We start from the raw sequence: 13,377 nt of genomic DNA, 5'->3' as shown, positions 1-13,377 counted from the left end.
CTTTAAATAGTTTTTTTTTTTTTTAAAGCTTGTGGATATTTCTTTTTTCATGTTAAAAAAATGATACTAACCTTTATTGACTAGGGCATTTCCCCTATAATTATAAAACAGATCATTTTACATTTATTGACAACAATATACTGCTAATTTTAGAATTTATACTGTACAAAGTAACATTAGTGAACATTCAATTTACTTTCAAAAAAGTCTGTTTTTTTTATTTGACATAGAAAAACTCATTTGCCACTGTTGAAGCAATTTTGTACCAAGGAGGTACAAAGACAGCATGTACAGGGTTAGGCACAGAATTCAATACTAACCTTAATCACAGTTTGCATAATTTATTTATTATTATGAAAAATATTGACCTACACTTACTTTGATATGTATTACAGTACGTTTTCACCATGAATGGGTTTGTAAAGCTGGAAACAAAAAGAGTTTTAACAGTGCATGCTGGGATGTCTGCTAGTTCAGCTTGTGAAACAATAAACAGAAGATATTTGTAAAATCATTATGAAATTATTATTTTAAGTCTTTTTTATATGTGGTAAATCACAACTACAGGATTTCCCTGTTATTTTAATTTAGTTTTTTTTTTTTTAACCATTTCCATGTTTGTTGGAAATACAGTTAAAATAAACAGGAAATCTGTAACATCAAGGTAATTCTTTTCCTTTTTAAGGAAATTTTCCGGTAAAACGAGCAACATGAAATAGTTTGCCATCTCTGGCTGCCGTATTTGCTGTAAGCAGTTCAAGAAACAGAGCTGCCACTTGAGAAGGTAAACTCTACTCTATTGTGCAGCAGGTGAAATATTTTATATTTTTCCAGCAGGATACGAGTTTTTTGTTTGTTTGTTTTTTTTGTTTTTGTTTTGTTTTATTAGGAGTCTGAACTTCTAAAAAACTGCTTTAAGTTTTGTCTGCAGGGGTTTTGAAACATATGAGAAAATCTGAATCAAAAACATTCATGCAAGTTGCAAATATAAAAACCTAGATCACATGAGAGCTAGAAACAGAGGCTTGTGTTGGTGCAAGTCTTGGTGTAGATACTATATGTTTTCTCTTGTGTTATTTTAACAGTATCTGTCCATTGCTGGATTCTCCTTTTCTTGATGTGAAGCAGTGTTTGAGTGTAAATCTGAACACACTCCGTCTGTTGGCTCTCTGTCAGACCTGAGTGACCAGAGGTTCTTTGAGGTATGAGTTGACTCCACTCTGATCACCAGCCTCCTGTCCTACACAGAGTCCTGTCAGAAGTGTCCCATTGAGAGGAGAGCAGAGGGGCCTGCTGTTCTGCCCGTACAAGGGTAGACTATCTCCCATGTTTTCAGCTCCTTCATCCATCCCGTCCTTGTCTTCCTCCTCTTCGTCGTCCTCTTGGTCCTTATCCCAGAGTGACATGGAGACGTGCTGGTATTCTGTGGTGTCCTCACACTCCATCTCTCGGTGGTAGAAATAACTGAAGTTGGACACAATGACCGGCACGGGCAAAGAGATGGTGAGCACGCCGGCAATGGCACACATGGATCCCACCAGCTTTCCCCCAACTGTTTCTGGGTACATGTCCCCATATCCGACCGTCGTCATGGATACCACTGCCCACCAGAAAGCCTCAGGGATGCTGGTGAATGATGTCTTAGGTCTGTCTACCTCTGCAAAGTAGACAGCACTAGAGAAGATTATGACGCCGATGAAGAGGAAGAAGATGAGCAGGGCTAGCTCTCTGAGGCTGGCCTTCAGGGTCTGGCCCAGGATTTGGAGGCCCTTGGAGTGACGAGAAAGCTTGAAGATCCTGAAGACCCTCACCAGCCTGATGACCCTGATGAGAGCCAGAGACACAGTTGGTTGGGCGCCTTTGTCCTTGGCCAGCTCCGTGCCGAGCGTGACAAAATAGGGAATGATGGCGAAAAAGTCGATGGTGTTCATGACGTCTTTGAAGAAGTGCAGCTTGCTTGGAGAGCAAGTGAAGCGCATGATGAGTTCAAAGGAGAACCAGAAGATGCAGATCGTCTCCACGATGAAGAAGGGGTCCTGGAAGGGATTGAAGCCAGGTGGGATCGAGATGGTCTCATTTGCTATGGTGGGGTGAGGTATGGTGGTGTATCGCTGTAAATCAAAGGAAAAGTGGTTACAGATCTGTTTTTATAAAATCAAAGCACATGAGTTGCTCTGCCTAACAGATGCCATTTATATTATTTACCTCATACTGTTTGCCAAACATGAGTTAAACATGAGAATACACAGGGAAAGCTAGCGCAATATTAAATAGCTCCATGGAGATAAGTGTAAACAGACAGAAAACAAGGATGGAGTAAATGGGGAGCACAGATGATTAGTGAGAAGTGATTGTTATGTAAGTTTGTCCTCAGCGCATTTGGAAAATTATGTCTGTCATCACAATCTGACCTGTGATACTGCGCTCACTTTTCTCTCCTCTCATTTTTCATTCCCCTGGCTTTATTTTTCCTAGTAGACTTTTATATAAATCACGTTCCCTATAATTAAACACACAAAAATCATTATGTCACCTGACTCTGGGTTTGATTACACCCCAGATGACAGCGCCATGGAAAGTTTTTATACCTCGTTTAACTTGCCCGCTTGTTTTTTGATTTTGTTTTTTTTTTCCTGATAAGTAAGTTCAGGTCTGACATGACTGCACATTAGTGTCTAATAACTAGTATAGGTTTTTATGTTTCTCTCAGTCCATCAGCATCATATTTGTGTTTGTTTGCAACTCTTTCTAAATGTAAGCCTAATATAAGACAGACACAGCTCAGGTTAGGATGTTTTTGCATCTTAAAAGGTCTGGTCACTCGGCTCACAAATATTCAATTTTGCATTTTTGCCACACAGATAATTTTGTTTTTCTTTGCTGATGCTTTGAAATCTACACCTCAGGCATTTCATGTCTGTGACAGTTCATGACTATAGCTTTTGTCACCCGTCACTTACACTGGAATTGAATTAGGAGGGGATCTTTCCTTGGCCAGGATACGATAAGAGTAACAAAGAACAGTTTTATTCTACACATAGACATGAGAGTGTTGTTTTAAGATGGACTCTAAAAATGTGACTTTCTTTTAAGGTGCCAACCCTGTAGTGTCCTCGAGTCAGAAACCTTTGTTTCCTGCTAATAAAGACATAAAAATGTCCAGAAAGAGCATAGTTCAAATGAAAACTGTTGACAATGGAGTCTATGGATTAACCAGAGTAATCTGATTCTGCTTTCCTGATATATAATTTTGGTACCGCAAACAACATTCACCTTGCCTCTGCTGTCTTGAGGTGGCACCTTAATACAGTAAATGGTGGAAAATAGAGACTAACTGGAACTAATATAGAAAACAGTATTTTTGTGATTTGAAATTGCTGACTGGCCATAATCCTACACCAGCTGTCCACAGGATATTTTTCAGCATACTATGACCTGGATGACTGAGAATTTGCGCATACATTTGCCATTGTGTTTATAACTTTTGCCATGAGGGCGAAATGTCCGTAAAGCATGCCAGTGTGATGTGTGTTGCTGGTAAGTCCTGCATTTCAAATGTTAAGTAAAAGTATTATCAGAAAATATACTTAAAGTAGCAAAATTAAAAGTACTCATTATGCAAAATAGCACAATTTATATTGACATGCATCATATTATTCAGTTATAATTATTGATGTATTATGGTGTACAACACATTTCATGTTGCAGGTGGTAAAGGTAGAGCTAATTTTAACTACCTTATATAATTTGAAGTACTGCTGGGTAGCTTGTGAGTTTTACACCAAGGATCAATAAATCTTGTGATTATACTGTATTTTAGTTTATAAACCTCTTTCTGAAGAGTAACTAGTAGCTAAAAGTTACCAAATACATGTAGTAAGTACAATATTGTTCTCTGAAATGTAATGAAGTCAAAGTATGAAGTAGAAAAGGGAAATACAGAATAGTGTTGGTGGTGATGGGGAGCATAAACCCAGCAAGTGCCTCTCCTGTCTGAACCTCCAGGGTACCAGAGAGTATGTGAAGCTAATTTCATTTTGTGATGATCATCAGAAAAGTTGATCTGCAGGCGTTTTTTCCATGCCGTTTTCAGTGTGGCACCATGAGTCATAGTGTTTATTAATACAGACGTTTGTTAATGTGTTGATCTGTCCCTAGGTTTGGTCTTTCCTCTATATATAGCTTTTTAGATTTCTAGATGGTAACGTGAGACAAGCTTGCCTACTTTGCTTGCCTTCACATTTGTCTCTCTACCTCTAACTCCTTCCTCTCTTCCAAGTACTTCTGAAGTATCTACTTCATGTAAACGCACTTGTTGGCTGATGAGGCATAGCATCTCCACAGCGTGTCCCTCCTCTAACAGTAAATCTCTGTCTGCCTGTCCTCTTTCCTTGCTCTTGTTTAATTTCATTTAACCTGCTTCTTGTTTGTTCCTTGATTAGATCTTACAAGTCCAAAATAAGCTAAGGAAAATCTCTCCCTTGCCTTCTCTTTGTCTCCTGCCTATGCTTGTTCACTTCTTACTTGATTCTGAACTTTGATGGGTTTATTCTAGTCAACCTTTAGTTTTAGTCTTCATTTACACCCCAGTGTTGATAGATAAAAGCATTTTCACCTCGTGTTGTAGGAGCTGGTTTATGTTTGAGAAGGTAACGCCTGTCAGCACCTGTTCTTGTATGTTCACCTTGTAATTTCCTCGCAGGGTTAACCTCTGTTACTCTGCTTGTCTGTTCCTTCACTTATCTAATTGTTCAGTTCCTTTACATGAATTCCCACTGATGTAAAGTGCAGCCTTGTGAATCCTTTCTGTTCCTTCCTATTACTCTCAGTAAGTGGCTCTTGTATGTGTGAGCACCATGTAACCCATCCTCACCTCCCTCTGTTCCTTCTCATGCCTGAACTCAGGCAGAGTTTCCAGGCAGAAGATGAGAATGGAGACCACAATGACCATGACGCTGATGATGGCGATGATCCGAGCGCCACTGGAGGACTCAGGATACTCAAACAGCATCCAGAGGCGACGCTGTAACTCATTGGTGGGTAAGGGTCTCTCCTCCTCCTTGGAGAAGCCTTCGTCCTCCTTGAAGCGATCCATGATCTCCTCTCCTAGCTCATAGAACCGCAGCTCCTCCATGAATATGTCCAGGGGGACGTTGGCGGGCCTTCGCAGCCTCCCACCTGACTGGTAGAAGTAAAGGATGGCATCAAAGCAAACACGGCTCCTGTCGAGGAAGAGTTCATTCCTAACGGGGTCAAAGTAACGAAGTCGACGTTGGGGGTCGCCTAGCAGGGAGTCGGGAAACTGAGCGAGGGTGCGGAGCTGGGTCTCGTAACGCATCCCTGACACGTTGATGGCTAGGCGTTCGGTCAGAGCCCAGCCACTCCTCCACTGACTGCGACGCTTCTCCCTTCTGGCCTCTCTGCTCGGCTCTTTCTCACCGCTCTCCTTTGCCAGCTTGTTGTGCTTGTCTTTGGTCTGCTTGTCTTCATCACCAACCTCCTTAGCTTTCTGTTTTTCTGTATTCTCTCCTTCCCCGGCACCTCCTCCCTTGTCTTGGTTGTCCATCTGTAAGACTGTTTTTTTCTTTCTTGTTTTACTGTTTGTCTGTTTGCTCTGAAGAATAAAAATGTGCTAAAACTGAAAAAGTAAGAAAAGTGATACAGTGATAAATGATAATGCTCACTTCTTTTTAAAATCTTTTGTGCAAAATAATATAATATTTGATTGAAGGCCACTGTAAATTGTTGTTTTGTTGTTTAATTTAGCCAAACATCCATCAGCCATGTACATAGATAGTATCCTAACAATACACCATTATTAAATATACATATGTACACTAACAGCCAAATGTTTGGACATTGAATTGAATGGTAAAGTTTGTCCAAACTACTGTAATCTAATACAACAGTCCTGCAATGAATCATACCTTAATAAAGTTTGTAGTGGCACTGTTGATTCAGCTGTAGGGTATTTCTTTTCTTTTGTCCACCCCATCTATGCCAACAATGCTAAATAACAGAAGTACCTCTCTGCATAATGCAGTACAGTTCAACAGCACCACAAACTACATCCTCCACACTGACATATACTAAACTGGTATGTGAAAATCAAGATCGCACCTCAGTTTTTGCTGTGAATTCAGTTGATCAGTTTTCTGGAAAACAGAAAGATATTTCATCAGGTTGGTTCCTTTACATTACAGTACATTTTAGAAATCAGAAAGTACATAATGATGGTAAGTGTAAGTAGAAATATGTTGGGTTGAATATGATTAAACACTGACCATGCAGTTTAAAACAAGCAGAATTTATATCAGTATTTTGGGATGTTTTAGTCAATTCTTCAGAACACTCCTTGTGCATTTTTTTCAGCCATTCCCCACCATTTCCTGCTGTATTTTAAATCAAATTATGCAAACACATCATGCAAAAATCTCTGCCAGCTTCATGCTCATCATTACTTTATCACCATATCCAGAAATCCCAAATCCTCTCACCGGTTTCCCTGCCAGAGCCGACTAACTAATAACCCCTCTGGGGAGACCATGGTTTTCCTACTGCACCTCCACCTCAGGGTGCCTTTCGGGGGTGACTCTTCTCTCTTTCTGAAACAGTTTGTGCATCAGCTCCCTTGTTATGATGTCTAGACAACCCCTCCTCCTTCTTCTCCTCCTACTCCATATCGTTCCACTTTCATGTATCATGTTTGGGAGGGGAGGGTTAGGGGCACAGGGAGCAGGACTGTTGCTCCTTCAGGAGCTGCTGTGGTGGTAATCTGCACCCTGGGTGACGTTTGTAGGTCACTCTCTGCCTTTACTTGCTCCCTTGTGCCCTCTCTCATGCTCAGTATGGCTACAGGGAATGCTGCTGGGCTGAAATTCAATCTTTGACCATTTCTTCATCCATGCACACCATGCCTCCACTCCCCTCTTTCTGCCCCCAGCAACCTTCCTGTTTGAAAATGTCAACCTTTTAACCATCTATTCATTCTTAAAGAGCCCGTGGCTGCTCATTTTGCTCATTTCCAGCCATTTAATGTTTAATCTTGGGTACCTCTAGCTTTGCACCCCTCATAACTCCAAATAGTCTGTAATTATTCCAGAATGATAAAACCAGAGACCCTAAAGTACTGGAACATACACACACCTCGTTTTTTGAGCTTTAGGTCACGACATGATAATTCACCATTGTGACATTGTAGACAAGTCAGAAAACAAGGAAAAGCACACCACTGGCTCTTTAAACATACTATACCCTACATGTTTGCATGCACAACTTCAGCAAAAGCCAAAACAACTATGTGAAAAAACAGAAAAGCTATGGTATTGATATGATTTGCACTCTGTGATGAGACCACAAAGATGTTATGAATAGATAGTTTTTTCTTGGTTTCTGTCTCCATGTCACCTCTGACTGCTTTCAGTTTCTCTATCATCATCTATTTTAAATTAAACATAAATATGACTGTGGTTTGTGCAGATTCCTGGCAGATGAGTCCTTATTTTATGTTTCTATTTGAATCTGGATGTCTGTTTTAGACACAGCATGAGGTCTACAGTCAGGTATCTTTGTGTGGCACTGTGTCTGTGCTGTAAAACTACAATTCCCTTAACAGCCTTCTGCGTCTTTGCTTATGTTGCATTTACATAATGCAAGTAAGTTGCATCTTCTGAGACTCACCAAGACAGCTTTTTTTGTATTTTTAAACAGTGTTCAATTTCTTCTTCTACCACTTTTAGAAAGATGTTTGAGCTGCAGTCCTGCAACGGATGTCTTATTTTGCAACCATAAAAGTTTCTACAATGCTGTGTTAATAGAATTTTAACTTTCTCTATTAAATAAAGTTCGATTAAATTGCCATTTTCCAGTTCCCCACTTTAGTGAAACTTCTTTGGTGAATTTTGTGATTTCCAATTATCCCGACTGCCGCTGAAAGTAGCAGTGCAAACCTCGTGTTTTTCGTGGAACTTCACCCTCAGACCACAAACTCACATGACTGGAGAAGCGGAAGACCTGCTAGAAAGCTGTGGAAAATGAAAGCAAATGAAGTAAAATTATAATCATTGTTCTGTTGTCAGCGGGTAAGGCTGTACGCGGCGCAGCTTTGCATCGTTTAACGACCAGATTTATATCTGTATCAGACGGAATGGCCCTCCGCTACCAAAACAAAGTTGCTATCGTCACTGGAGGATCCAAAGGGATTGGCAGAGGGGTTGTCAAAGTGTTTGGTATGACACTAAGTTTTATTTTTGGTGGGGATTTGGTTGATCAAAGCAAGAAGTGCTAAACATTTTGCATGTATCTTCTTCTTTTAGTGCAGAATGGTGCCACGGTGGTGTTTTGTGCAAGAGGAGGTTAGTAATAAGGTTTTTATTCTGCTTGGCAAAATGTTTAACAACAACATTACTGTGCCACCTGTTGGGAGTGGTGTATTTGGTTCATAGGACGTTTAATTGATGAGCACACCATGCGCATGTTGTAACTGAATGCTGTACGAGATTTAAGCCTAAATGTGATATACTTTATTTCACCATTTACTACTACTGTAGGTGCTGCAGGTGAAGCTCTAGAGGCAGAGCTAAACAAAGAAGGGCCAGGATCATGCAAATTTGTCACATGTGACATCTCCAAGGAGGATGATATCAAGGTGAGGTGCAAGTGCCACTGTTCTGGTTAAAGACTGCTATACATAGATTAACAATTCCTTTATGAAACGGGCAAAGTCTAGTCATCACAAGACCGGAAACTCACACTGTGTTGTGTGCTTCACAAATAAATAAAAAAAAGGGAAGAGCAGACAACTTAAGCAACATCATACATTTAAAAAGAGGTAAAATCATAATCAGTTAAATAAAAGTAAATGATTCATAGTAAACTAAATCCTCATCAGAGTGCTTCCTTTTGCTGCTTTTTTTTTTGTTGGTAACTTGTTTCTCTGGCCTGCTTCTTCTTTTTCACATGCCACTTGTGTGACTGTCTCTCTACAGAAATTGATTACAGTCACAGTGGAGCTTTATGGACACATCGACTGTCTGGTCAACAATGCAGGGTGGCGTGAGTCTCACACATGCTTTTGTTTGTTTGTTTCTGCATCAGAAGAAATGATGAGGTCATTTAGGATGATTCTGGCTATTAAGTTCTCTCTTTGTTTTTGAAACATCTCTGCTCAGACCCGCCTCCTAAACCTACTGACGACACCACAGCAGAGGAGTTCAGAGAGCTGCTCAGTCTGAACCTCATCAGCTACTTCTTGGCTTCTAAAGTAATGTTTCCAACTTGTGTGTGCACAGGCAAAATGCAAATGGTTGATTTATTATTATCAGGTCAGAGTTTTTGCAGCTTACTCTAGTGGTTATGTAGTTTCCATTTGTTGTATTTTATTTGGACACACTGAACACTTAAATGTTCTTGATGTTAACTTGAGTTTTCAAACTGAATTTGTGGACCTAAAATTTCAAACTTGAAATGAGTTGGAAGCTTTAAACAGTGGAATTCATGAAGTCAAACAGATGAGATTTTCAGTCAAATATTTAACTCCCAACATAAAATATTCAGTCCTTATCAGTTGCTTGTAAAATGCAAATTGTTAGGACCTTTCTTTTGCTCACAGAGAGGTCTCCTATACACCAGGATTAGCACATTAATCATACATACCCTAATGTGGATCTTTGTATTAATTGAGGTCTCTCTCTGCCTGTGCAGTATGCGCTGCCATACCTGCGACAGCGTCAAGGAAACATCATTAATGTGTCCAGTCTTGTGGGCACCATCGGGCAGAAAGATGCTGCTCCTTATGTCGCCACCAAGGTGACTTCATTGCCAGAGCAACATGTTCACACTGCATCATTTCTTATATCTCAACTGAAGAAAAAAATTAAGTCCTGTAATGTGATCATTTGTCCACAAGGGGGCGATCATTTCCATGACAAAGGCGATGGCTGTGGATGAGAGTCGTTACAATGTCAGAGTCAACTGGTGAGCCCATCTGGTTTATCCGCCTTCCTGTCTCATGCAGTTTCATTTACTACGATTTCATCCACTAGAATGAACCCAAAGGAGACAATATATACAAATTTACTGAAGTAAAAGTACCAGTAGAACAGTATTAAAATTATCCATTATTAAAGTCCTCTATTGAGAATCCTACTGTAGTAAAATTTACATTTTAAAGTAACATTTTGCTGTTGTAACTCCAGAGGATTAGTGAGGGAAAAAGTTAGACACTGTTATTTTATAAGGGATCACAAGCCATATAAGTGTAATCTTTAACAATCCATTGCATTTAATAAACTTGTCATATGTTTTAAGGAAAAATACAAGCATCAGAAATTGTAGTTGGTGCTTGAGTAAACATACTTAGCTGCTTTCCACCAGTGCTTGTTGATGTTAAATAACAAAATTTGACAGTGAAACCCAAATTTGTCTTAAATTTTTTTTTACTTTGTGTGACAAACTGTGGAAAACATTGGTTTAAAATGATTTAAAACCGAGAAAAACAGTCATGATCTCAGTATGAAGAGACTGACCAATATGCTTTGTTTACAGCAGTATTTAACAGATGCAATGTGAGGAAAGAAAAGCACTTTAGCAAAAATGGCTAACTATTGCTTATTTGAATTGTCACTGATCAGTTGACTTATTTATTCATTAACCATCTTAGCATTAGTCTGTAAGAGAAAAAGTCTATAAACCAGGAGATCTACAGCCATTTTAAAAGACAGTAGAGTTATTACAAAAAAGACAGAGGCATTGTTGCAGTTTCACGCAAAATGAAACAAAACTTTTTTGAGATTTCTTTTCTTTTTAGTAATTCTACTCATACAATTATATGAATGGTAGAAATATTATCTACAAGCATTTAATTGTCTACAAATTCTACTTATTTGCCTGATAATACCGTCTCTCATGTGTTGCAGCATGTCTCCAGGTAATGTGATGACACCTTTATGGGAAGAATTAGCAGGGTGGACCCCAGATGCTGCAGCTGCCATTAAAATGGGAGAAGATGCTCAGGCAAGTTCTCACACAGAGGGACACACAAGCCTAGGAAAACGGGGAACAACAAAGTGATAATATTTTTTGTATTTTGGGGGTGTTGTCATCTGCTGACCTGTGGCAGTACATCCTCAGTAACAGTAAAATTTCCACAGTAGTAAAATGTTAATAGTAATAATAATAATTAAAACTTCAATAATTCTGAGAAGTGTAACAAATCCGGGCAGTCCAATAATAAAGGCTTTGTATTTAACAGATACAATGTGAGGAAAGAAAAGGCAGCACAATCATTTAGGTGTTTAGGTCTGTGTTGAGCAGCCAGACTGTAACGACTGCATGTTTCATTCTAATCACTGTGGAGCCACCTTGGGTTTCTGCACCACTGTCATGTTAATGATTCAAACAGCGTCTGTCTATGAGGTTGTCAGTGGTAACACCTTCATTCTTTTATCTAAACAGCAGTTTCAACAAGAGACTGCTGTTGCCATTCAGATTAGAGCTTTCCTTTCATCCCAGCCAGAAAAGCCACGCAGAGCTGACACAGTAAAGAGGAGAAACTAGACTGTGCTCCCAGTCTCAGCTTGCACTTCATTATTCATTATGGAAGCATGGGAGAAGGACGGTTAAAAATATTTGACTGGACAGTGTAACAAATAGCAATTATGTAAGATTTCGTATTTTATTGTGTTTTTCTGTAGAAAAGAGAAAGGAACAGAGGCCTCTGTACCTAACAAATATTTAGGATTCAAACTGCATTTTATAACAGCAGCAGGGGTATACAAACACAAATAAATACAAGAACGTTACAGAGTGAAAACCACTAATTTGTGGTTTTGGAAACTGAACGAATGAGAATGACATGTTTTCTTCTCATACAGCTGATGGGCCGCATGGGGACTGAGGCGGAGTGTGGACTGGCTGCCCTATATCTCGCTGCTGATGCTACTTTCTGCACCGGGATTGACCTGCTGATCAGCGGAGGAGCTGAACTCAACTATGGCTTCAAAAGTCAGATCCCGTCCTGACCCGCTGGGCCTCCACAGTCTCTTCATGGTTACAGAACACACTGTTTAACAGATTAATTTGATTAATTCAAAATGTTAAAGGCTCTATTCTATTATAAAGCCACGTCCGGTTCTTTCAAACCAGGAACTCAGTGAGACGAAGCGGACCACTTGAGTATATAAAAAATATAACCGTTAAAGGCTAAAAACCATTATAAAGCCTCATCCGGTTCTTTCAAACCAGGAACTCAGAGGGACGACTCAGACCACTTGAGTATATAAAAAATATAACCGTGCTGGTTTATTCAAAGGGTCACAAGCAAGAATTAACATTACACGTCCAGGCATCTTCCACCCCCAAAACTGCGCGCAGGCAGCCCGGAAGATGAAAAGACCTTGTTGTGTTTTCAGTTCATTTTTCCCTGGAGTACTCAGCTCTGTAGTTTACCCTTGAGGGGGTGGCTTGGTGGGGGTCACTCACCTCTCGAAATGCTAGGTAGCTTCATCTGGGGAAACTGGGACATTGATTTAGTTCGACACGATTTTGGTCGTGTCGAAAGGGGGAATTGTTAGGTTATTTCTTAGTTAGATAGATATGGATTAGAGATTTGTTGTCTAGGAATGTTAGTGCAGCCAGGATGTCTTCCTCAGGCTGTTAAATGCAAGGTTTGTTAAGGCAGAAGGGCTCAAGTCAGGGATGAATGTTATTATGACGGTAAAAGTAACCATAATATTTGTCTTAATGTGTAATGTTATGTCAAATTGTTTTAGATACACACCACGAAAACAACAGCCACACACATTATTTTCTTCATGTTTGGTCTACTGCTCTGCTCAGGCAGCTGCAAGGCTTGCTTATCAGGTGACGTCACGGTTCGACAGCCCAGAAAGGATTAATATTGTATAGCAATGCTTGGTTCGGGGTCTTCCTGCTTCCGGGCTGCTTTGGCAGGCTGGGGGTTTGGAAGATCTCTGGACTGGAAGTGTGGATTCTTGCCTGTGACTTTTTGAATAAACCAGCACGGATATATTTTTTATATACTCAAGTGGTCTGAGTCGTCCCTCTGAGTTCCTGGTTTGAAAGAACCGGATGAGGCTTTATAATGGTTTTCAGCCTATACTGGCTACACTAACATTTTCTAATACAACAGATCTCTAATCAATATCTATCTAACTAAGAAATTACCTAACAATGTATATTGTGACGATCCATGTCAGCCATTGGGGGGTCTGGTGGCAGCTGCATGATGCAGAGGTGCATCATGAGAGCTCAGTAAATAGTAGAGAGAGCAGTTATAAAATTATAGTTAAAGTGTTCTTATGTGCTACCCCATTGTTGTTATGTGTTAGTGTTGCTGACTTATGCTGGTGTGTTATC

The 13,377-nt window shown here is 39.9% G+C and overlaps 2 protein-coding genes across 2 annotated transcripts; one reads left to right on the top strand and one right to left on the bottom strand.

The window, feature by feature from the left end:
- Positions 1-700: 700 nt before the first annotated feature.
- kcna7 (potassium voltage-gated channel, shaker-related subfamily, member 7) lies at positions 701-8,071 on the bottom strand. Its single transcript, XM_020605398.1, has 4 exons — positions 7,993-8,071; positions 6,121-6,155; positions 4,874-5,638; positions 701-2,111 (listed from the first exon to the last, which is right to left on the bottom strand). The coding sequence occupies exons 3-4, from the start codon at positions 5,564-5,566 to the stop codon at positions 1,173-1,175; spliced, it is 1,632 nt and encodes a 543-aa protein (XP_020461054.1). The 5' UTR covers positions 5,567-5,638; positions 6,121-6,155; positions 7,993-8,071; the 3' UTR covers positions 701-1,172.
- hsd17b14 (hydroxysteroid (17-beta) dehydrogenase 14) lies at positions 7,996-12,158 on the top strand. Its single transcript, XM_020605399.1, has 9 exons — positions 7,996-8,228; positions 8,316-8,354; positions 8,550-8,647; positions 8,988-9,054; positions 9,171-9,262; positions 9,703-9,807; positions 9,908-9,975; positions 10,917-11,013; positions 11,874-12,158. The coding sequence occupies exons 1-9, from the start codon at positions 8,147-8,149 to the stop codon at positions 12,018-12,020; spliced, it is 795 nt and encodes a 264-aa protein (XP_020461055.1). The 5' UTR covers positions 7,996-8,146; the 3' UTR covers positions 12,021-12,158.
- Positions 12,159-13,377: the final 1,219 nt, after the last annotated feature.

The sequence above is a fragment of the Monopterus albus genome, unplaced genomic scaffold (assembly GCF_001952655.1).
Source record: "Monopterus albus unplaced genomic scaffold, M_albus_1.0 scaffold70.1, whole genome shotgun sequence".
NCBI classification, from domain to species: domain Eukaryota; kingdom Metazoa; phylum Chordata; class Actinopteri; order Synbranchiformes; family Synbranchidae; genus Monopterus; species Monopterus albus.
Note: the sequence above shows the minus strand (reverse complement) of the source record. Positions and strands in the feature narration are given on the sequence as shown.

Excerpts from the sequence above, each read along its gene's own strand:
- hsd17b14 (XM_020605399.1), top strand. The coding sequence starts at position 8,147 with ATGGCCCTCCGCTACCAAAACAAAGTTGCTATCGTCACTGGAGGATCC. Across the intron at positions 9,055-9,170 it reads GGTCAACAATGCAGGGTGGC|ACCCGCCTCCTAAACCTACT; the intron begins GTGAGTCTCACA and ends ATCTCTGCTCAG. Across the intron at positions 9,263-9,702 it reads GCTACTTCTTGGCTTCTAAA|TATGCGCTGCCATACCTGCG; the intron begins GTAATGTTTCCA and ends CTGCCTGTGCAG.
- kcna7 (XM_020605398.1), bottom strand. The coding sequence starts at position 5,566 with ATGGACAACCAAGACAAGGGAGGAGGTGCCGGGGAAGGAGAGAATACA. Across the intron at positions 2,112-4,873 it reads ATGAGAAGGAACAGAGGGAG|CGATACACCACCATACCTCA; the intron begins GTGAGGATGGGT and ends TTTGATTTACAG.